The sequence below is a fragment of the Motacilla alba genome, chromosome 15, assembly GCF_015832195.1.
Source record: "Motacilla alba alba isolate MOTALB_02 chromosome 15, Motacilla_alba_V1.0_pri, whole genome shotgun sequence".
Taxonomy (NCBI): Eukaryota; Metazoa; Chordata; class Aves; order Passeriformes; family Motacillidae; genus Motacilla; species Motacilla alba.
In genome coordinates this window covers 10,583,276-10,606,966 of record NC_052030.1, presented here as the reverse complement: position 1 = coordinate 10,606,966, position 23,691 = coordinate 10,583,276, and the positions used below count along the sequence as shown (strand labels likewise).

Genomic DNA, 23,691 nt, shown 5'->3' with positions numbered 1-23,691 from the left:
TATCGGTGTTCTGGTTTAACGGGCACCTCTCCCACCCTTCTCTGCAGGGCCTGCTGGCGTTCTCCGAAGCCACGAGCGTTCCTGTGTCCATCCACTTCGACAGATGTGGGAAGTACGTGTGGGACCTGCCCTGGCTGTCACCCAGTGAACGCTGCACTGCAGCTCCTCATTTCAAACCCAAAGCCATTTCCAACCTGCACTCCAGAGTTTGTAATTCCATACAAACACTGAACCCGGGTGTGGCACTGCCAAAGCAGCCGTGCTGACTGACGAGCTGCTGTGTGTAAATTACCTGGACACCTGAGGCGCTCAGTCCCCTGCAGGCAATGATTTATTTATTTAGCCCTTTAAAGAAACAATACATTCTCTGAATAAATATAATTTTAATAATTACATATTTAATGCTATCATTTGACACTGCACAGCATTTGCTGATTGGAGCAGTGAGATCTGCAACAGGAGCCCTCTCTGATTCCTCAGCAGCAAATACAGGAGATTGTCAGCTTTTCAGAGGAGGTGCTTTTTAATTCCATCGGGGGAATGGCAGTATCTGTAATTCCCTGTGCTGTTTGGTCTCCATCCTTGTGTTTAGACCCATTGCTTTCAGCATGGAGGACCTGCTGCTGGAGGCCAGCTTTATCCTGGCTACCTTGTGTGAGGCTGAGGAGGAGGCAGCTGCCCCTGAGCCTGCCTGCTGCCCACGGCCCTGGGACAGGTAACGGGGGCTGAGGGGGCAGGTGGCCTTAGGAGGGTGAAAAGCTCAGGTTTTCACAGGAAAGCTGTGAACTGCAGGGGTCCAGGAACATCTCAGCAGCACAACAGCAACAAGGGGGTGCAAGAGAGAACGTTCTGTACAAGCTGCTGCTCTCTCATCTCCACGGGGTCTGGGTGCAGCAGGAGGGAAGCTGCTGAGAATCTCCTCTGAAGCTGAAATCTTCACAAACAGAAAATAAGGATATCCCAATGGAACACAAAGCCAGCTCTAACCTGCCCTGCTCTGTCCCATCCAGCTCAAGGACTGGCATGGATAAATCTGACCAGACCTCCATGGATGGAGCCAGCAACGCAGTCACAGCCGCTTCCAGAAAGCCACAGCAGAAGGGAAACGCTCCGAGCATGGGCCCTGCAAAACCCCCAGGTGCTCTGGCAAAACAAGAGGTGAAAAATATTCCTAGAGGCACGGAGAGGGACGTGCCAGGCAGAGCAGGAGCAGCCACGGGCCAGGCAGCAGGAGGAGAGGCCACAGAGGCTCCTTATGCCAAGGTGAGGGAAGTCCCCGCGGTGCCAGCAGTGGAGCCCCAGAGCTGCTGTTTGGCTGAGCACCCCCACGTGCACTGGGGCTCTCAGTGGGGTCAGTGTCACAGCAGCACGGCTGGGAAACCCCAGCACTGCTGGGAGCACCCCTGGGGGCAGGAGTGTCAAAAGCTTCATAATTAATTAATGCCCGATTTCTGTATCTCAGAATTCTTACCTGTACAAATATTGCGTTTTCCAGTTCCATTCCTTGTTCTTTGGAGCTGTCTCTTACAAGGAGAAGGAGGCCATTGGTGACACCTTCCAGAGTTTGGTGACAGCCAGTGACACTGAGGAGGAGCCGGGTGCCTTGCAGAGCTCCCCAGTTCTGTAGTGCAGGGCTCGGGGTCCAAGGACAGGCAGTGGGGAGTGCCCAGGAGGGAAGGGCAGGGCAGGCCCAGCCTCTGTCACTGCTGCTGTCACCCAGCAGCACAGAAAGTTCTGGAACTGTCAGTGCTCTGTAATGGCACAAATTTAGGTCACGATTGACTCCGTTGAGGTTTGTGTGCTCTGCAGGAACTGCTGGGGGTTCTGCTCTCAGAACACTCTCACTGGAGAGAGGCTCACTCTGAATTCAGACTCTGTTACCACAGCAGGCCAATGAAGCCGCTGTTCTGGTTAAGGAGGACTCAGGTTTTTACAGGCTCTCTAGAAGCAGCCTTTAACTGAAAAGCCAAAGTTGTCACAGGACTGCATTCAACAAATAAAGGTTTGCATTTTAGACTTGCATTATTCTTCTCCTTCCCTGTGTCTCTCCCACCACGCGTCAGGGGCAGTGCAGTGTTTCCAAAGTCACGCTGGAACACAGTGAAATCCCCAGTCAAGTACAGGATCCTCATCTGTCTGCCACACTGCTGCAGAAGGCATCGGGTGTCACTCCAGGGTGGCTCTGAGAGCAGGGCAGGGAGGTCACAGTGACAGCCCAGCCCCCCCGGCCCTGGCTGTGCCACCAACCACATCCCCACACCAACAAACGGAGGGTTTGCAGGCAACTTGACTTTACAAAGCACATTTTAGTATAAATACTATATTTATTAAATATCTTTACAATTTATTTAAATGTATTTACAGAACTATTCCTGCATAAGTTATACCTCAGACATGAAATTCACATAATTGCCTCTTGGGTAAGCATAGATGATAGTCTCATTTTAACAGCAAGAAAAAAGCATCCTCAGATACAGACTCAGATTTGCTTCATTGTTTCAGCTATCTTTGTCAGAACTACTGCATACAGTCAGGGTTCTCCACACAGCAGCTGCTCCTCCCCTGGAGAATGGATTCCTTACCACGAGATGGACATTCCATCACTAAATCCTCCCATCCCTGCCAGATCATCGCCTCTCCCTTCTCGACTCACTTGAACTGCCTGGTCCCAAGTCTGGTTTTTGGTTTGGTTTTGTTTTCAGCCTGAATAGGACATTTAGGACTGTATGTGGCAGCTCTCCCAAAGATAGCCAGGAAAACAGCAAGGAACCACAGAGCTTCTCCAGTTCCCCACATCTTCGCCCTGCCCCACCCCAACCCCCACGGCCGCTGCTGCAGCAATCCCGGGTTCCTGGGGGACGAAGCTCCTCCCGTTCCTCCAGATCCCTGCTCCCACCCCAGCAGCTCCCAAACAAACCACAACCCTCTGCAGCAGCTCCAAGGCAGCCCGTGCTCAGCCAACACCTTTCCTGTACATTCCTCTCGTGGACATTCCCACTGACCTAAGCCCTAGCAAGTGTTACTGCTTCATGCATCGCTGGGAATTATTTTGGATAGGATGGGCCCCGTCATTTCCTTCTCCAAAGATCAGTTGTGCGCAGACAGCGTTAAGTTCATAGGAAAAAATCAGGTTTGATATGTTCAGAGTGCACGTCTTAAAAAAAACCCAAAACAATCAAGCGTGTGATAAAAATATCAATTCTTTATAATACAGTATTGCTTTATAAACAGATGGAAAAGCTAAAAGCTTTACTGGTCTTTGGTGTGCCCGGTGAGGGAAAAACTCATGATTTGAAAATCAAAACCCAAATTTGTTCTTTATTTAAAAAAAAAAAAACCCAACAGGTCATGGTGTGATATGAGGCGAACGGCTTTGTGGACACAGACAGGGAGGAGCGGGAATGGGGAATTCCAGACCCTCTGACCCGCAGCTCCCCAGGGAAAGCCGGGAAGGGGAAAGGGAGCGCTGGGGACTGTGCTGAGAGCAGAGAACGGCCACGGCGGCGGCGCCTGAAGGGAAGGGCAAAGGAAAAGAAGAATTGATCAAATCTGCTCTAATCCAGAAGCGTGCGAGTAAATACTGGATAAATGTAAAGACACCCGGAGTCGGGAGAGAAAGGCCCCTCCCAAACAAGAAACAAAGCCCTGTTCTGCACGTGAATACATTCCTCCAAGACAGCCAGAGACAGCTTGTTCGGGTTAAAAACAACGAGGACTGACAGGTTGTGCAAAGTTCTCCACCACTCACTGTTCGTGCGTCGCAAAACTAATTAATTTTTCTTCATTAATATAATCCTCCCCGTACCCTCACCAAAATCCTATTTTGGTCAAGTTAGGGTAGTTAAGGCATTTTGACGAGTAATTACAAGGTGATTTAAAGTAGATGTCTAACATTATGCCAATTGAGGAATAGCAGATAAATTACTGAAGAGCTCCCAAATTAATCACTTATTATAAATGAAATGCCTGTTACAAGCATGATGCACTGAAATATAGTAAAATGACATGTACATGGTACATGTTAAATGACCTTAAATAAAAGCTTGACATAGTTACGCAAATATACAGTACAAGTCCACAAAAATTCTTTAAACAAGTTGAGGTAACCTCAAACTTAAACAGTTTTAATACAATAAACCAGGTAGTAAAAATCTCCTCTTGAGAGCAGGCAAGATTCCTTACTGACCAAGTTTAACTGCACTCACCTAAACAGCAACATTACCCGACTTTTTATATATAAAAACATGGCTTTAATTTATTTCTACATACTTCTCTACCAGCAAAAAAGTTAATGAAAAACTGACCAAAAATATATATATCTTTACAGCTCTCAGCTTTCGTATGAGCCTCAGGAAAGGAAAAGGAAAGCTGGCTGGAAAAGGGGGGACAAACGTGAGCTACTGTCATTGAAAAGGAAATGTCATATTGCAAAGTGGCTGTTAGATAACTGTAAACATCATTAAGGATCACTGAAACCCCTAAACTTTAGTTCAAATGAAATGTAGGCTTTGCTGATTATTCATTAAGTTTCCATTTTCGTACTCGCTGCCGCTGCCGCAGCAGAAGCAAGGAGGTGCCTGTTGGAGTCAGAAAGGATCAACTGGACTTAAACCGGCGCAGCGTATCCTGTTCTACAAGCGAGAGTGGCAATTATTAACACAAATCATGTTTGATAGCAACAACAGAATTATCTACCCAAAGAGAGGACGCTCGGAGTTGAGGATGAGCTGTTTAGTGCAACCTCTCACCGTAGCATTTACCATCACCCCACGCTGAGGTGGGTTCAAATGCTGAAAGACCTCAACTGTGGCCAGCTCGGCTGTTTTTGAGACGGAGCTAGAATTTTTGTGTAAAAAAAATTAATAATTATCCACAGCCAGAACATCCAGAACCAGGCCCATTATGGACGAATGATCTGCAGAACTTTTAAGATCACAGTTAAGCACCTGAAATCACAAAACACATTTGCATCCATATAACTTGAACTAGGTTTGTTTGAAATCTCGTACTAGAAAAGGCTCCTAAGGCTGACACCATGGATGGCAAGAGCAGAATGTTTACAGCAGTTAGAAATCTCCTGAAAACCGGAGCTCAGAAACACGAAACCTCGGCTATCACTGGAACAAGACTATGCTTTATGGAACTGGGTCTGTAACACACCCTCAACAACAGCGAACGTTCCTAGGAAATTGAGTAATGTGCCCTCGTGCGGAGGCGTTACCTACTGATCTACTTTGAAAGGTGACCGACCGATCCTACTCCTTGGAAAGTCACATCTCCAACGCAGCAACGCTGTGGGATGGATCCTCCCCTGCTCCGGACAAGGACCGAGCTCTCAAAGACAAGCTCCAAGCCTTGAGCTTCTTCATCTCTTGCTGGCAGACCAAGACCAGTGGACTACGAGTGGTTCTTAGCAAGGGCCTCAGCTGCGCCTCGGGCCAGGCTCCGGGCTCAGGGCCGGCTGCCCGGAGCAGCTGGGAAGGAAGGAACAATCCTGCCAGCAGGAAACCGGCCCGGGGGCCCGGGGAGCTCGGACAGCACCTCAGTCTGTGTACTCGGCTACGATGGAAAGGAGGACGGTGATGTCGTCTGGTTTCCCCCCTGCAATGGAAGCAAAAACCCTCTTATTCCATCAAACCACAGTGAGGTGTCTTCTGGTGATCCGTGATATTCCCCAAGGAAAGCTCTTTTAAAGCTGGTGTAAGTGTCAAAACCGGGTTTGAGGAGACACAAACTCTGCCTCCTCCACCTCCTTTCCAAACCGAGGAGCACAGTGACATTTAACACAGCACAAAACCTCCCTCCTTTTAAGCTGCAGTAAGATCCAACTATGAAAAGGAGATCAGAACCTTGAGCATTGCTCGTAGCTGGCAGAGCTCAAAGCCTGTTTTCAGCAGACTCTTTAATAAATGCACAAAACACCTGACACTGCTTTGTTACATGTAAACTGCCACGAAATCAGATCTCCTCAGGAATTTCCACTGTAAATCAAACACCCCTTTAGCATCTTCTCCAGCACTGTATTACCTCAGGTCTTCCTAAAAGCTGCTTAACATTTTAATAGTTATTTTTCAATCCTCAACAGCCAGAGCAACACACTCGAACCCTGGAGCAATGGCCCAGAAGAGAGGTTTTGTCATGTGGGAAGTCAAACCAATCCCTTGGACTCTGGAGATCTGCAGCCTCACCACTGAGTGACTGAGCTTGGAGTAACACAGAGCCAAGTGTGACAGCTGCTACCTGAGGAAAGGGGCTTAAGGCTCTTGCCGGAAATCCTGCCCTTCTGATACAGAGAGGAGAACATCTTTACTGGCAGAATTTTATTTATTTATTTAAAAGTAAAAATTATTAAATGAAAGGTGTTTGCTCAGGCTCAGAGCTCTGCCAGCTGTTTTGCCAGTACCTTTCTAAAACAGAGAAGTAGAACCTGAGAGATGAGTATGGGGATGCCAATTATACAAGGGTTGCAAATTTCAACCAAAAAAACATCCCAAATCTACCAAAGAGTGGGCAGAACCTCAGCTGAAACACAGCAGTAAGAAGAGACCTTGAAAAAACCCCGAAACAAAAAACTACCCTCACACAACACCACCCACACACCCGAATCCAAGCAGCAAGTCATGTACAGGAGTACTGCAGAACTCATCCCAGGCAGGATTCCTGGGGCAGGAATGCACAGATTACAGTGAAAATAAAACAATCAGGGTGCCGTGTTCTCTGTGCCCCAGCTGCTTCCCCACAGGAGGCTCCTCTCTGCTGGGCCCAGGATGCCCTGTGCAGGCCCTGGGGGCTTTGCCAAATCCCACACGAGCTTGGTGCTCCTCTGCCAACCACATCTCCTACTGTTCTGTTTTCCTACAGCATTTTGGAACAGCAGAACTGCACTTTGCCAAAGATCTCTCCAAGACAGCAGCAGCGGGAGGAGGAGAGGCTCTTACCTCTGACATTCAATCCGTTGTCACAGGCAAACTGTGCAAAGGGTGACATGTACGTGGGGTCATAGGCCAGCTCGTGGGCTTGCTCAGCAATGCTCCGTGCAGTCTGCTGGATGCTCTCGTAGTTGGAGTTCTAAATTCAGAGGAAAGGAGTTTATTCTTGTACAGAAGCCTACAGAAGTTTTTGTGCTGATCTGTGTCAGGTTTGGAGATCCCTCACTGCCAAGCCATTAATTATCACCTTTCCCTGCAAACAGAGCCTTCCCCATTCTTTAGGCTTTGTAAATTGGGTTACAACTGTGGATCCTCACAAGGGACAGCCGGACCTCAAATCCCCACCGGCAGCTCAAGACTTGGGTTTGGAGGACTTCCAGAATTCAGAAGCTTAGAAGAATAATATTCCAACCAGACTAAACTATGTCACCTGAAGGGAACAGGGCATTTGGCAGCTGTCCCTGCAGGCACCCTGCAAGGACCTTCCCTCCCTCCCAGGCAGGCTCTGGTGAAGTATTTGTTTTATCTTGAGTGCAAGCCTTGCACCTCTGGCTCTCTCACCCCACCTGACAAGAACACCCTTGGGGAGAAGGAGCACTTTAAATTCAGATGAGAAAAATGCACTGAGAGCACACACACTTTCTCCAGGCTGCATTTTAAGGACTTTTTTTCCCTGTTTCAGTAATTTTTCTGCTTTCCTCCCAGGCTTTTCTCACTCCAGCCAACATGACAGACAACCACTGCTCTTTTTGTCTGTAACCATTTTTAAATGCCTTGTCATTTCAAGAGCCTTCCCCGCAGGTTTGGGAATTAGCAGGCATTTATGTGATTAACTTTTGGCTGAACCTCTTGGGGACTCCAGTGCCTTTCCCAAACACACCAAAAGGTGGAGCTCAGCTTTCTTCCACAAGGGAATTCCAACTCCAGTGGCCAGCCAGGACAGCCCTGCTCTGTGCACAGACAAGGGTGGGAGGTGGCTGCAGCCCCGGTGACACATTCGTGACCTGTGGAGCTGCAGGATAAGAGGAGGCCAAATTCTCTTGAAACTGCACTGTAATGCTCTTATTTGCATTTCACAGCAAAACAGTTTCCTCAAGGAGTTTATACATATTGATATCTCCCTAAGTGTACTTTCTTTCTGTAAGTAAATAGCCTGAAGCTAAATGTTCTCAGCCAGGTTAAAATATTTCAATGCATTCTTACTATTTAAAAAGAACATTTGTGGTCACTAATGTGGAAAAGTTGACAGGATTTTTTTTTACAGAACACTGAAGATTTTCAAGCACATGCAACCCACAATTCAGACAGCCCATACTGTGTCAGAATTACTGGTTAGAGAAGCTGAAAGTTATTTTAAGTGCGAGCTCACCCTGAAGTGACCCAGGAGAGGCTTCTCTGTTTTCCTGTGCATCATCTCCAGCCTGCAGGTGCAGCACGTGGCCAAAGGCAGCCCCTGCTATCTCCTCCTTCCTCCCCCTCCTCCTCTCCCTCCCTCAGCAGTTACTGACATGGAACCAGCTGCTATTTGGGAGTTTATGCCCAAGCTGCTGCTTCTGGATTCAGCCTGGATGCAGATCCAAGAGAAAGCCCTCTGGGCTCCATGTCCCTTGCACTGCTCACAAGGGATGTTACCTGACAAGCCTTTTCAGGATACTGAGTTTATATAAAACACAAAGGTTTCAGCTATCAGAAGTAAAGGAAGTAACTGTAATGGTTCAGCCAGCATAAAGTATGTGAGTGCTTGAGAACACAAACACACTCACCTTCAGCTTTTTCAGCTCCTGCAGGATCATGTAGTCAGGCATGTTGTCAAACAGTCCGTCTGTGGCAGTTAGGATGATGTCCCCAAGCTGGACATCGAAGGACGTGCTGTCAGCAGCCTCGGGGCTGGGGAGGGACAGAGGTCAAAGGACTCCAGCCCTCACAAAGACACCAAACAACCTCCAACAGCAAATCCACAGCCCCTGCACTCGCTGCTCCCTGGGGGTTTGTGCAAGGGAAAGGAATAATCGCTCACTGTGGAGCTTTAGCACCAGTGTGGGCTGTCAGGAAAGCCCCAGCACAGGCCCTGGGACTGCAAACAGGTCCTGCTCCAGCTCCCACACCCAGGATTTGCACTCAAAATTCCCACATGAACAATCCTGCAAAGTAATCTGCTTCAGGAGTGTGTCTCCAAGGGAACCAGTAGGCAGAATGGCAGCTCGGGGTCCCTTCTGCTCATCTAGAAGATCTAAGAGAGTGATACTTGAAAGAGCAATTCATAACAGGCCTGGCCCAAACACTTCAGGATTCTGAATCACTTTCTAATTCAATGGAATATGAAACACGTCTGGAAATCACTACCAGGAGACCAGAGTCTTTTGGAATGCTTGTGTCTAACACATTACACAACACCAAGAGCAGAAAACACCCAGGCTGGGCATGAATATTGCTGCAAAATCTGATTCTCAGCAGCAACGTAACAACAAACCTTTCATTTTTAAAGACTCTTCAGGGATCTGTAAAAAGGAGCAATCGCTGCATCCCAGGCCACTGGGCTCTGCCAAAACACAGAGGAGCTGCTTTGCTCAGCTGATGTGTGGCTTCAGGAAGGCTGATGGAGTTAAGATTGCCTGCCTGTGCCCATATATAGCCAAATTCATCACTGAACTGGGACAACAAATAAAAAAGGACAGGAGAAGCGTTTCGACAAGGAGCATGAGTACTAATTAACGTCAGGAACAGTGCAGGAACCAGCCAGAAAGCTGTAATCATGATTCAGAGCTGAAGTGTGGGAGCACATTTATCTTGTGCTTTCCTTATTACTGCGTGACTCAGATTACTTGGCTGCCCTGACTTCCACTGGACATTATCAATTATCCTTCTGCTTTTTGTTTTTATCGTCTTCCTACGGATGACAGAGAATCTCAGAAAAATTAAAGATTTTTCACAGCTCTGGAAATTTCAAGAGATCATTTAATTTTAGTCAAACAAAGAGCTTGGATTACTGAAGGGTTCTAATTTCAGAGTCCTACTCTGGCTTCCTCTCAGCAGCTGCAGAATGAAGAAATTAAACCACACACAAGAATGGTCAGTCAGGAGTTTCAACAGCTTAACCAACACTTTAAAAATGAGCTATTTTGGATTAAAGTCTCATTTTTTACTGCATCAGCCCTGACACCACATAGAATCATTTAGGTTGGAAAAGACTCAAGCAGGTTGAGTCCAACACTTCAGCTGCCTACTGCATTCCCTTATTCCATGGCCATTCTTTGAAGATCCTGTTACCACCTCCCTATGCTCAGATGAGGGATATCACTTTAATGAGTGAGACATTCTGAAAGTTGCATTTTAACACATATTTGAAAGCTGTTTATTTTTGAGTTTCTTTCATATTACATTCACAAAGTCAGGATGGATCAGCCTGACATTCCTAAGGGAAGACACGAGAACAAGCCTGCCTTTGAAACAACTCATTTCTGTGAACAGATTGTCCTTCCCTCATACTCTCATTCCCAGCTTGGTGTTCTGCCAAACAGTTTTTTTGCTGGTTTTGGTCAAATACAATATGCTGCTGGAAACAGCAAGTTGGAAACACAAGTTACAGTCACATGTCCCTCTGCTCTATTCTTCAAGTACTCACAACCTCAGTGCCAAGATATCTAAATTAGCTACTCCAAACAGTCCCAGGGGAGCACAGGCAGGGGTTGGAAGCAAAGCTCTGCTGGGAAGCCCAGCCACTTGCCCACACTCCAGCTATGGTGGGTGACACCTTCCCATGGATCAGAAGAAGCCCATGGCTATGGGAATATGCCACCAGGAGCAGACCAATACATTCAGACTGTGCAACAGGGACAGAGTTAAGTGCAAGGTGAGAACTGTTCACGTTACCCAAAGAGGGAGGGTGGCAGGTGCAGGACCTGACTGGATACGTGTTTATATCCTGTGAGGTGCAGAAGAGCCCCACAGCAGCAAAACTGCATCTTTTTGGGAGGTGGTCACATGCACAGATTAAAAATTAAAGCTCCTCTTCCCCCTTACCTGTCACTTAAGACAACTCCTTCTGCCTCTGGTGGAGCTATTGACAGTTGGAAGGGAGTGTTGAAGTAATGCTGCTGCTCGTCGGACCGATGGACGACTTCTCCACCTCTGACTACCAAAAATCCAGAATCTCCCAAGTTGGCTGTATGTAAACGATGACTTGATCTGTCCAGGACTACTATACAAGCTGTGCTGCTCCCTGCAAACACAGTGACTGCAGTCAGCCCTCCTGAAGCTGCTTGTTCTCTCACTGAGCTGATCAACAGTTCAATTATTACAACATTCATCAAAGCTTAAAGTCAGAGAAATGGAAACACTCAACAATGCCAGAATTAATATAAAGTAAAACCAGCAGAATTCTAGAAATCTTTGCAATACAAACTATGATTTTTGTGTAGAATTTACTCCTCCTGCTTTGATTTTGGTAAACACATTATGCTGACAAATACCTGTTTTGTTTGGCTTTATTTACAGTTTTCCATCCCAACGTATGTCAGCACATTCTGCTATAGGACCGGATTTACAGAACTCACATCAAATACTGAAATTCCAAAATCATGGAGATAATAGAATTCTAGTAGCATCCATACAATGCTAGGAGCTCTCCACACAGTTTCACTCAGCTGTAAATAAACCACACCAAGTAAAGAGCTGTTTGCATTTAAGCATTAGGTCCTGCTGCATTTCTCTGCTCAGAACATGGAATGCTTTTCCTCCCAGCCTGGCTCTGCAGAGCTTGCTTCAGGTTTAAAAATAATAATCCTGTCACATCTTCAGGACACCAACTCGACAAGTTTAAGAAAACAAATGTTTCAGAGACAAATACAATTCCAAATTAAAGTAATAGCAGAAAAATGATGTCAATTGTGCTTGGAACTATCCCAGCCATGCTTGAGGGCACTGAGGAATTCTCCATTCATTCACTGGGAAGTAGCCACCGACTGTGCTTGGTTGCAAGCCACAAAAACGCTGTATTGTAAAGAAACCCAAAGTCCTTCACAGCAAACAGCAATCACTCAATTCTGCCAACAGGACAGGACAGCACAGCCACCAAAAGACCTTTCAATCCCCAAGAGGGGCAAACAGAGCTACAGCACTTCTGCCCCGCATCACCAGCTCGTGAACTGTCTCCACCTTCTACCCTCATGTTCTTCCAGCAGGATTGTCCAAGCACAGCTCCATGCTGGACAGACCACAGGCTTGCAGTGAGCAAAGCTTAGGCTCAGGCTTGCTAGTGCAGAAGTCCAGCTGGCTCCAGGCATTGCCTGTTCCAGACAATTCCCTTTCTAATACAGAGAGTTCCCTGCAATGCACTTGCCCTGAATCTGTTCTCTAGTTAACACAGAGGACCTTCCCTGTCCTTAATGAATGTTAAGTCAAAGCACTATCTCTGGAAAAAAAATCTGATTTTACATGTGACAGTGTCCAAAACTGTGCTGCAACACAAGATGATGAAATAAATGGCATAGTTTCCTCCCATTTCAGTTTTACTCTACATTATTTTCTGCATTCAATCCTGATGAACCAAGTATCCAGGATTAAATCACAACAGCAAGGAGAAGTTATTGCCCAGTGAATCCTCCTTAATGAAGTCTTCTCCTGTCCCTTTATTTTAAATAAACTCTAAATGCTCATTGCTGTGGTAATTCCAGGGTTTTGTTCCTCCTTCTAAAAATACTGTTCTTTAAAGGAGTTAAAGGAGAAACAGTAAGGATCATTAGTTTCAAATTCTAACTCTATTAGCAGAGTGTAACCAGGAGGCCACGTGTGGAATTCAGATCTTGTGACTCAGCACACGCTGCTTTTCAGCACTGCAAAGGTCAAGCCCAGCCGAGCTGCTCCATCTCCAAAGGCACAGGGAGAGCTCTTGCCAGTGCCCCACTTTGGAGCTCACTTACAGCTACACCTGCTTTGCACAAATAAGCACCATTCAACACCCCAAATCCTAATGTAATTACTGACCACGGCTATTTTCGTGACACTTAAGGTCACTCCTGAGGTTCCAACCTATTCTTTAGGCGTATAATGTGAGAACATCTGCTCCCAGCTCAGCAGACAAGTTAAATATAGCTCCCCAGCACTGCTCTGGCACAGGAGCTTAAGGTCAGGTGAGCTGTGTGCATTTCGTGCAGGGCAAACACTTTCTTGGAGCAGAAGAGGTCTCATGTCCTTTAGAGAAGTGTCCCCTTGGCAGAGCGGTCAGCTGAGACCGAGTATGGCCTCTCTAGCTGCTCCCAGTCCCCAGGCAGCTGAATGCCCTGTGTCCCATCAATGCTGACACAGAATATGTGAAGCATCTACTTCAGCTGGCTTTCAGAAAGATCTGTAATGAATCCCCCCACAAAGTTTATAAAAATAATGCTACCAGAGATTGCACGATATGAACTACTCAAGTCAACCAACTGGGGTTGAGTCCACTGCACTTAAAAGGCAACAGGAGCAGAGTTAGGCCAGAAATGAGCAGAACTACATCCAACTATCCTCAGAAAATATTTATCCTTGCATAGCTGCAGCAGAAAGCTGTAACCAGTACCACAAGAGTTTTCAGCAGAGAACAGTTATTTATACATATAAAATACAGAGCGAGCACATGTGCAGCGTGTTCCACTGCAGAACTCGCTCTGCAAATCTGGTGAATTCACCCTTCCCACAGAAAGCCTTTTATTTCATATATAAATACACACACATCAACACTCCCTGCATTACTAAATTAATTAAATCAGTTTTAGAGAAAATAAGGATGCCACCAAAGCATTTCTGTGCTTTCAGTTAATTAGGAGAAGTTAACTGCCTGCAGATTTGCTGCAGACAATGAGAGGAGATTCAAGCACCCCTCAGCAAGCCCATGTGTAACACACAACCCAGATTGAAGTGACATATTTTTGGTGCCTTACCAAGCAAAGGTACTTTGTTCTGCAGCAGCTCACAATAGCCTGCGGTGAGAATTCCAACAGGATTGCTTGGAACAAACCGTCCTTCCTTCACTAAACGTTCACACGTCCGCATGAGAGTCCCTGAGAACTGAGAAGGGTCCACCCCATAGTCTCTCCAGCCACCAACACCATCTGCCACCCCTGCAAGGAAACACAAAACCACAGTTACCTCAACAGAAATACTTTCCAAAACAAAGGGTTTAATTCTTTGCATCACTCATGATATTTAGTAACTAAACTGTAGGACATAGCACCTGCCTGGAAAGCATTTTTGATTAACAAATAAATTTCAGAGTATTTTTAAGGTATATTCTGGTATCAGCTCCCCAGCAAATCTCCAAATATAACGTGAACTGCTGAAAGAAAGGCAGAAGTCTAACGCTGAGAATGAGGAAGATGGGGGTTCAATCCCATTAACCTCTCATCAATCCATTAAAAGGGAAGAGATTTTATTAATTTTAAAAGTGAAGGTCAACATTTTAGCTAGTACAGAAATGACACAGAAACTCTTCCTGCTATTCAGCAGCACAGTTTTTCCTCAGATGACCTCCTCATCTGAAGGACAATGATTTCTATTTGGTGCTCTCTATTTCTGTAGAAAGTAAATCCCCATTTTCCAAGTGTTTTCCAAAATCCATTTAACCAACACAACGCTGGGACCTCCCCCTTTCAAGGAGAGTTTGTTGCTTACAGCTTCAGCCAAGCAAGAGAATGAAAACTGACTATGATCCAGAGAATTTTCAGTTATTCAAAATAGCCCGGACATCAGAAAATTAGACCAATTCTGCCAAAACCTGGGAAGCTTCTAAGCAACAGGGAAAACAGTGACTGTGGTCACGGAAAGGGGGTGATCAGAGGGAGGTGAGCAGCAGACACGTTTTCTGCTGGTCATTTGGTTCAAGAACTTTGAACTTCTTCCAATTGCCTAAATGATAAAAGCAAAATACAGCTGAAGGTATTATTTGAGATTAGAATGCTACTATGTGGAAATTTTTCCCAAAATCTTTTTGATCCTCAGCACGGGATAAACCATTTCAAGCAGAGATTTCCAAAACATAGTAAAGCTGAAATATGTTCATGATAAAAGCACAAAAAAGTGAATTTCAGTGCTCAGACTGTGCTGAAGGACAGTCTCCTCAGGGAGAAAACTCCATTATTATCAAAGGCATGAAAATGTGAGGGAGGAGATAAAACTCAATTTCCTCATCTCCAAACGCCCTTCACACGGGACACGGTCTGAAACTGAGATGGAAGGTTTAGAGCCGACCTTGGCGTGAACTATAATCTGACAGGAGGTTATGGCCAGATTCTCAACAGCCTATCAACATTAATCAGATTTCTCCCTAAAATAGTGCACAACCTTTTAGACACCTGCTTTGTCCCTCTGCCTTCTCAGAAGAATGTCACAGGAATGCAGATCCCTGCATCCACCTCTTTGAGCAGTCCCTGGGAAGAAGCTCATGAAAGCAGGGGCACTCTCAGAAATGACTTTTCTAGATTCTTCAAGAACAGATTAATCCTCTCCCTGCAGGTGTCACAACCTCAGGTTAATACTGGATTAACCCTTTGCTTTCTGCTGCCACACAGACAAGCCTAGAACAAGAGACCATAAAGGAAAGGTTCTAGATCTGGAACTTGAAACAGAAACTCAGCTTCAGGTTAAAGGATGGTGCTTTATGTGAAGTTACCAGATAAACATTTTTTTCCCCCTGCCCTTTAAAATGAACATAGTCCAGATATATTTCTGCACTGCTTCCCTGACAACAGGGTTAATGCAAGGAAAAGATGTTTGACAAATGCTGCCCAAAGCTCTTGGCTCCCAAGACGGTTGCAAAGAAAGCTCAGCAGAAGTTACAGAGTTCCCTCAAGCGATCCAGAAAATCCTTCTCCATCGGTGTTGGGAAACACTGGAACACAAACACTGCAGCTTTAGCACAGAGTGCCAGAAAGCCACCACAGCAAGCACCTGAGAAGGTCAATTATCAAAACCCATTCCATTTTTAAAGGAAAAACGAGCCCACCATCTGCCTTTCTTTGTTCATTTCTTACTCCAGGCAGGAAATGTGAATCCATAATCATGGCAGCACCCTTCATGCCCTATCCTGAGGCAGGCACTGCCTTTGTCCGTCTGCCTTCCTGCCTGCTTTTTGCAAGCTATAAACAGCTGTGAGTAGGTTCCGCCGGTGCCTTCCAAAGCAATCACCCTCTAGATCCCCCAGCAGCTCCTCTGACTCTCCTGGTACCACAGCTGAGAGGACAGAGGGCCTGATCCCACAGCTCTCCTGTCTCCCCACTCCACCCCAAGCAGACACAGCCACTGCATTCAGGAGCAGCCCTGGGGGCTCCTGTGACAACCCCCAGCAGCTACCACCTCTATTTCTTGGCCTTGCCCCATATGGAAAAGGTGGTGCTTTATAAAGGTTTGGGGCCAAGATGTTTAATCATCCTGTCCAACCTTCAAGATGGTTCTAAAATAAACCCAGCATCTTCATGTTCTGCAATCTCTGTAAACTAAACAGCTTCACCTGGGAAAGGAATATGTGACTTTGAAACAGTTTGAGCAAACTGCTACTGAAATAGATGAAATGAAAATGAGAATAAAGCTTAAGCAAACCTCGTGCTATCTGATATCCAGCAAACAAGGAGAGAAACTGTTTCAAACTCCAGAAGTAGCAAAAACTAAAAACACAGCTTTGATTAACACCAGGTTTTCCCTCTGTCATCAAAAGAAAATTCAAAGGGGTTGCTATTGGCAGGATCACTCCCAAGGAATAATGCCAAGCTCTATTTATATATAATACCTTTGCTTTCATCCAAGAAAAAATAAGGTATATATTCAAAATAATTACCTTTTCAACAAATGCTGAGGTTTTCCTTTGAGCCACAAACCATTGAGTTCCAGTATTAGCCATGTTATAAATTAGGAATCACAGGACATTTAAAACAAACTGCATGGCTGAGAATTGCTGAAATTGCACAGTACACAAACCTTGGGGTTTTTTTTCATTCATGCCATTCAGTAAATGAGAAAATTTTACACAAAGAACATTTCTGTGGCTATTCCTTGTTCAAGCCCATGCAGAAATTACACAAGCATCCACGTGACAGTGCAATGCCTGCAGCCAGATGAAGCACCACTGTAAATAAAGCAATTGAAAATTTCACAATAAATTACTTCAAAAGAATAAATACTTCTCAAGTATTTAACTGTACTACAGAGATCTTTCAGAATCTGAGTTAACACTCCACTACATTGCCTTGTGCTGGAAAACACAAATATGCCTGCCAGATAAAATACTTGCTGTGTGTGTCAATCCAAAACCTGACTTTTCTGCAACTCCTCAAACATTCAGAATATCAAAATCTCTCTCAGAAAACACCTGTCAGGCAGTTACGAGACAAAGCACAAATGACTGATGCTGCAGCACTGAAACCGAGCCAGGGAAGATGCTGGTGGTGAAACTGGTTAAAGCTGATTTCAAAATGCTAAAAGCACCTGGGATAAGATACCAGCTGAAATGCAAATGTGAAGTTGTTCTGCCTGCCAGCACATGAGTTCCCTGCAGAAGCCCAGGGAAAAGCAGCCAGTGCTGAAAGCAGCAATATCTGCTTTTTACCACTCGCATGTGAGTGAGACCCAGGTGTTCTCCTGGCTCACAGCAAATATAAACTAAACAGCCTGCAAGTTCATAACAAAGCCCTGATACTGATCAAACCCTGTTTAATATAAATAATGTTGTGAGGGGCAGTTCTGGTGAGCTGGCAAATTAACCTGCCCACGCTCAGAGTCCAAAAGTACCACCTGTCCCAAAAATCTCTTGAGAGTTGGACATTTTGAAATATTGCATCAGCCAAGAATAAAAATCACACAGAGAAGCAGCAGGCAGGCACAAGGGTGTCAGCAGGAGCTGCTTTTGCATGCAACCACAATTAACTTTCTAAGGCACTCCGCACATCCTACTGAACTTTCAATTTCTTCAGATCCTTACCTGAAATAGCAATGAATCACTGCTAAAAGAACATCAGAAGGATGTATCTGTAACTGAATTTTGCATCAAATATGGAGGCTAAAATGGTAAAAAAGTGCAATGAGTTGCACCACACAAGTCTGAAATATAGCACCTAGTATTTGTCAACATCAGAACTGAGATTAAATGATAAGATTTCCTGTTTTATCAGCGGTGGGATAAATCACACACCTAGACAGGTTCTTCATCTAAACCCCGCTCAATGCCCAAAGCCAGCACTGACCTTCAGCAGCTTCCCTGGATCTGTGAGGGCTGAAGGGTGCCTACCCCCCTCAAGGTTTTGACAAAGAAATAACCCAGTTAAATACAAATCCCTAAGGACAGATGGTGTGTGACTGCTAACAAGTTACAGAAGGGAAGGTTACTTATTCACACTGTTACAGTAAAACTTAAACTACCCTTGCATGAAACAAAGGTTCTGGAAGAGTAACTGGGTAAGTGACAACAAGGAACAAAAAACAAAGGCAAAGTGAGCAATGATCTTGAGGAACAAACTGAAGGAGAAACAGGGAACTGGAAACATTAAATTGTGCATCTACTCCCAGAAGAAAGCAACAGTTCCTTATATCTGTTTTCCCCTCCCACTACAGCACCCTTGCTCCTGAAGCTGATTTTTACCAGGAAGATTTCCTCCCTATTTTATTGAAGCCTGAGAAATCCCTCAGTGCATCTGGGGACCTCCAGGAGAACACTGAACTATAAATTATTTCTGCAGGCTTTATAAAAAATTCCCTAGTTACAAGTACCTAATTTCTCAAGGTGTTCAGTGACTGGAACTGCTGAGGAAGGGCAGGTACTGCGGGCAGACACTGAAATGAATCCCTGCCAGCCTGACCCATCTCAGGCTCAGTATTCCCAGCATGGATGAACCAGAGCAAAGAGCAGATTTTTCCAATGCTTCCTATGGCACAGGTATGACTAATCCTCACCTCCTGCACTGTGCTCAGCTTTGCTGATTTCCCTCTGATTTCTGACAGAACCTGCTCTTCCTTCAGGCCAACATCTGTGTATGAATGGAAAACTGGCTGCCATCAAGAAGCATCAGTAGCATTTACAGCTAAAGCTAGTGTTCAACTGGAAATTCTGACCTCAATACTTGTGTGCAACGTCCTTGCAGAAACTGTGGGAAAGAAGAATAACCAGATATAAGTTTCATTCTCAGAGGTTACATTCGATGCTGCTCCAGAGCAGCTCTGCTGACACTAAAGTCAGCCAGTGACTGTTAATGGGGTGGTTCTCAATCTGCAGTTTCCCTAAAAACGCCAGCACTGATGCTCCCACGTTAGACAGAACATTTCCTGTGACCTGTTACAAACTGAGACACGTGTGCAGCTCTGCAGATCTCTGCTCCTGCCTCTCAGGCTCCCTGAGCTCTCACATGCAGTGGGTGAAAGGTGACTGCGAGGGAGGCGGGCGATGCTCAGCTCCTTTAGTGTGATAAGTTGTGATAAGGCAGCAATCTCTTAAATAGGTATGATACCAAATAAACCACTTAACACAGTCCTCTATAACCTTCAGGCTTCCAAGGAAGGATCCCTCCCTCCTCTACAGCTGCCAGAACAACCTTGACATTTCATCTAGAAATCCTTTTAGGTGCTGAAGTTTACATTTCCTGATGGCACGAACAATATTCCAGGGCTTTGTCACTCTGCAGTTTTACCAACCTCCTATGCAGGCTGCTGATAAAATTTTCAAACCAAGTGCAGTTCCTTTCACTTCAGAGCAGCTGCCCTGCAGCACCCATACTCTCTCCCCTTCCCCCAAAAACTAAAAATCAAAGATTTGCAGCCAACAGAACAATTGTCAAATTTTAACTCTGTGGTGAACAAACAGTTTCCTGCTGCCAGACAGTTTTTCCTCACTCCGGGGGACAGAAATAGTTTGGAAGAGTCAAGTCACAGTGGCTACACCCAGAGTTGTACCCAGCACAGACATTGTATAAGTGATGCTGTCACGGGATGCGCATTGGCTGCAGCAATGTTTCAATAATGACTCACACAACAGCTTGGAAAATCCATAAAAAACCAGCAAAGACATCGGGAGCCTGATAAGGCCAGAACAAGCAAGAAAAGGCAGATCTCAAAACTAAGGGAAAAAACTATCACTAGGATGTGATACCTCAAAATTTCTAGAGGTGAAAACCTTGGCTTTAACTTTTACTTTTGGTAATTTAGTGACATGGCTATAAAACTGTTAAAGGTAATTTTTAAAATTTGGCTCGTTCCCTCTGTAGTAAAAATCCTTCTTGCATGCTAATGAGGAAAAACAGAGGTGTCAGAGCTTTGGTTTTCAGCTTTGAAAAAAACCCAGTATTTCTGTCCTCAAAAGTTCCAAAGGCATCACACATTAAGCAGTACAGAACATCTCCCAAATCTCTGCAAGAGATTTCAATATTCTGAGGATCTGAACACCCAAGACACTGGCAGGGAATGAACAGAAAAGTACATCGAGGTACAAGCAGCAGAGAAAGGAAGCACAGGCCTGAATTGTAAAGCTCTAGAGATTAACATTAGCAGTAAAGCCATTTCCTTTCCTTAGGGTGATCCCTGAGGAAAAACTCCTGTTCTGAGCTTCTCGTTTCTCCCTGCACTCAGAATGGGAAGAAAACAAGCAAAATTGACAAGTATGTTCCAGACAAAAGCAAAAATGAGAGACAAAACCCTCAAGGATTCCAGCACACCAGTAACAGGCCTTATCAAGCCTTGAACAACTGCGGCAGGACTGGAAAGAACCTGAACTTTCATCAGCCTTCTGCTGATCTTACTGTGAAAGGACAAAGCTCAGACCAGAAGACACTGTTAAACATTCAGCCTTTGAACTATACAGCACACGTACAACAAAAGAAGTGTTTAGCATTTTGATTCTGCTGTAAACACACTGCCAAGTCAACTCTTGTTTGACCTAAGAAAATGAATCCCCAAGCACTCATGCCAAGTGGCTGGGAGTAGTTCCTTCAGTGCTCCACCACACCCAGCCCATCCCACACAGGCAGGCTTTCCACAGAGCACTGGCTCCAGAAACTGGCACAGAGGAATGTTACATTCATTATCTGGCCTGGCTTTGTCACTGAAGACTGCTCCACATGATACACTTGAAATTTACCGTGTCAAGTGTTCACTTTGGCTCAAACCACGTGAGCCTCTTCCTAAAATGCCAAAAAATGAAGTTTGAAACCCAACAGTGCAGCTCAGGTAGTTTTGTTGAGGTGCAGAGTTAGGTACTGAGGTAGCACAAAATTTAGGAGGGTCTTAAAAAAATCATGAAGGAACCTCAGAATTGTGATGGGAATGAGAGGAGCTGAGGGCAGGAAAACTCTGGTGGTGCTGAAAATGTCTCTGCAGCAGTGCAGAAGGGCTGGAGAGAGTAGAGAGATGATCCCAGCAGCAGAAACTGGAGAAAACCATCATGTCTGTAAACCTAGGAGCTACAGGTGAAATGAAAGAGCATCATGCTAGAAGCATCAAAACCCACCTGAACATTGCTGGTTTTGCAGAAAGTACAGAGATTTGGGGGTTTCAGTATGTGTATTTTAAAAAGCAATAAACTGACAAAAATAGCTTTATCAGGGGAGAAGTCCCAAAATCAAACAAACCAACACGTTTTCTATTTAAATTATTTGCTTCTTGGTACTTAAGACATCCAGGGTCTGCTGCCCTCTTTGCTGTTTGATCCCTAAGTGGAGCTACAATTCTGTTTGTTTCCAAGTTGCCATGAAAATGAATGCAAAGACCAACTTAGAAATGCAACTCTGCGTTGATTCCAGCAGGAACACAAGACAAACTGTAGGTCCACATACAGTAATTACCAAATATGGCCAAAACCCCCTGAACACCATCAAACGGGGCTAAATCTGGCTCTTCCCCACACCAAGAGTCCACTTCAAAGTACAGGAGATCCTGCATTTCTCTTAAGGGCAAACACCAATGGCTCAGTTATTTATCAGTGCTGGTCTAGCATGAACTTTAAAGGCAGCCAGGGTTAGTCACATGCTAAAGGAAGGGTGTCCAACAGCTCATTCTAATCCCAAAAAAGTTTATCTGGAAGAGGCACCACAGAGAAGATGATGAGTGTCTAAAATGCACCCACCAACATCTTGAGAGCTGTGGCATCGCTCTTACAGTAACAGCTTCCTTGAGAATAACCAGCAATAACTGTTACCTAGCACCAGCTTGCAGCTTCCTGAGGAAAACCTCTGGGCTCCGTTAAATGGCAACCAAGTTACAAGGACAGAGCGGAGCTGAAGAGCCACCAGCCACTTCCACAGCATGAGACAGCACAGTGCAACCCCACCGGTTTAAAATGCATGAATGCAAAACCAAAAAACCACCAAATAATATTAAAAAAAAAAAAAAACAAATAAAAAAAACACAGACGGGGCAGGGAGGAGGAAGCTTTTTTTAAGTGTCAAAGTTTTGGTGAAAATTTGCTTCCGGTAGTTACACCACGACTAACTTGTGCAGAGTGTCAGTCAGCCAAATTCAACCTTGAGTACACAGAAGAAAGGTCACAGCACTGTCAAAAGCAATGTTGCTCATAGTCTGAAGATTCTATTGATTATCCATAATTAGTCACTACTTCTAAAATTTGAACCCCTAAGATTCATTTCGCCAGTGATTCAAAACCAGAGAGCACAATCAGGCCAGAACAAACAACGAAACTGAAGTTTGACATTTGATTCCAGTCTCAATGTCACTCTGCCTTTCACTTGACAAGGACATTGCACGCGTTAAAATCAGGAAGTGCCTCTTCAAACGATCCTGTCTGTTTAAATGCAATGCATGTACACGGGGCTCAGGTTTTAAAGAAAGACAGAAAGTGAAGCGCACTGGGAGTCGTTTCTCTGAGTTTTGGAGCCACCAGGCCTTACAGGCACCCACAGGTGAGACGCCCAGGCTGGGCCCGGACACCCGGCACACACAACCCCGCATGCCAAAGGCGGGCAGAGCTGCAACAAAGAGCCCGAGAGCTTCCTCGGGAAGCTAAAAAAAGCGAACTCATGGTGACACTGACAGGCAGAAGCAGCTCCTTTGTCTGAGACCGGGCGTTGAGCCGCTCGCCATGTGCAGCTCCGGGAAGGAGGTGGGAGTCACACCGCGAGGCCGAAGCCACCTCAGTCCCCGGCCCGGCCACTTACCCAGCACATCGGCGGTGCGGTGCCGCGCCACGAAACAGGCGTCATCCCCGTAGCACATGCCTTTCTTGAGGATGCCCTTGCGGAAATCTTTGCCGAAGCCACAGCTGGCCGTCACCAGGCTGTAGTCGCGGGAGTCCGTCTGCGACAGGCCGCCCAGGACCGCCCGCGCCACCAGCCTGCCGTAGGAGAGCACCGAGAACATGGCGTGGGGCGCCCAGCAGCCGAGCGCCAGGAACGCGGGGAGCCACCGGCGCAGCCGCCTCCTGCCCGCCGAGCGCCAGCCGCAGGGCGCCAGCCTTCCTTCCCCTGCCCGCCGGCCCGCGCCGCCGCCGCTCCGAGCGCTGCCCGCCGCGGAGCCTCGTCCCTCCGGCCGCGGCCGCGCTTCACCCGCCCTCGCCGCCCCTCACGGCCCGCGCGCTGCCCCTCGCGCTGCCCCTCACGGCCGGGCTCGCCGGCAGCGCCCCCGCTCTTCCGCGCCACCCTCCCCGCCCCCCGAGGGGGGCCGTGCCAGCTCCCCGCTGCCCGCGGAGCTCTCGGGGCTCCCTCCGGGCTCGCTCCCCGCCGCCCGCCGTGCCCGGTCAGAGCCGCCCGCGCCGCCCCCGCGCCCCGCCGCCCGCCGCCGCCGCCATCTTCGCCGCGCGTGCTGA

General features: G+C 46.3%; 2 protein-coding genes across 9 annotated transcripts in view; one reads left to right on the top strand and one right to left on the bottom strand.

The window, feature by feature from the left end:
* The window catches only part of RAD9B (RAD9 checkpoint clamp component B), a 9,309-nt gene extending 5,972 nt beyond the window's left edge, over positions 1 to 3,337 (top strand). For 7 of the 8 annotated variants that reach the window (XM_038152267.1, XM_038152262.1, XM_038152266.1 and 4 more), the window contains 3 exons: positions 48 to 112; positions 593 to 715; positions 1,011 to 3,337. In XM_038152267.1, the coding sequence (XP_038008195.1) occupies positions 48 to 112; positions 593 to 715; positions 1,011 to 1,437 (615 nt within the window). In that variant the 3' untranslated portion in view covers positions 1,438 to 3,337. The remainder of the gene's footprint in view (positions 1 to 47; positions 113 to 592; positions 716 to 1,010) is intronic. The other variant, XM_038152259.1, reaches the window with a different exon arrangement.
* Positions 2,305 to 23,691, bottom strand: PPTC7 (protein phosphatase targeting COQ7). Its single transcript, XM_038152270.1, has 6 exons — positions 23,045 to 23,691; positions 13,844 to 14,023; positions 10,950 to 11,148; positions 8,693 to 8,816; positions 6,939 to 7,068; positions 2,305 to 5,601 (listed from the first exon to the last, which is right to left on the bottom strand). The coding sequence occupies exons 1-6, from the start codon at positions 23,244 to 23,246 to the stop codon at positions 5,543 to 5,545; spliced, it is 894 nt and encodes a 297-aa protein (XP_038008198.1). The 5' UTR covers positions 23,247 to 23,691; the 3' UTR covers positions 2,305 to 5,542.

Bases quoted from the DNA above. Each gene is read 5' to 3' on its own strand.
- PPTC7 (XM_038152270.1), bottom strand. From the start codon at position 23,246: ATGTTCTCGGTGCTCTCCTACGGCAGGCTGGTGGCGCGGGCGGTCCTG. The intron at 8,817-10,949 runs GTAAGGGGGAAG...GTCCCTCCCCAG, and splicing joins GGAGTTGTCTTAAGTGACAG to CCCCGAGGCTGCTGACAGCA. The intron at 5,602-6,938 runs GTAAGAGCCTCT...CTTCCATTGCAG, and splicing joins CAACGGATTGAATGTCAGAG to GGGGGAAACCAGACGACATC.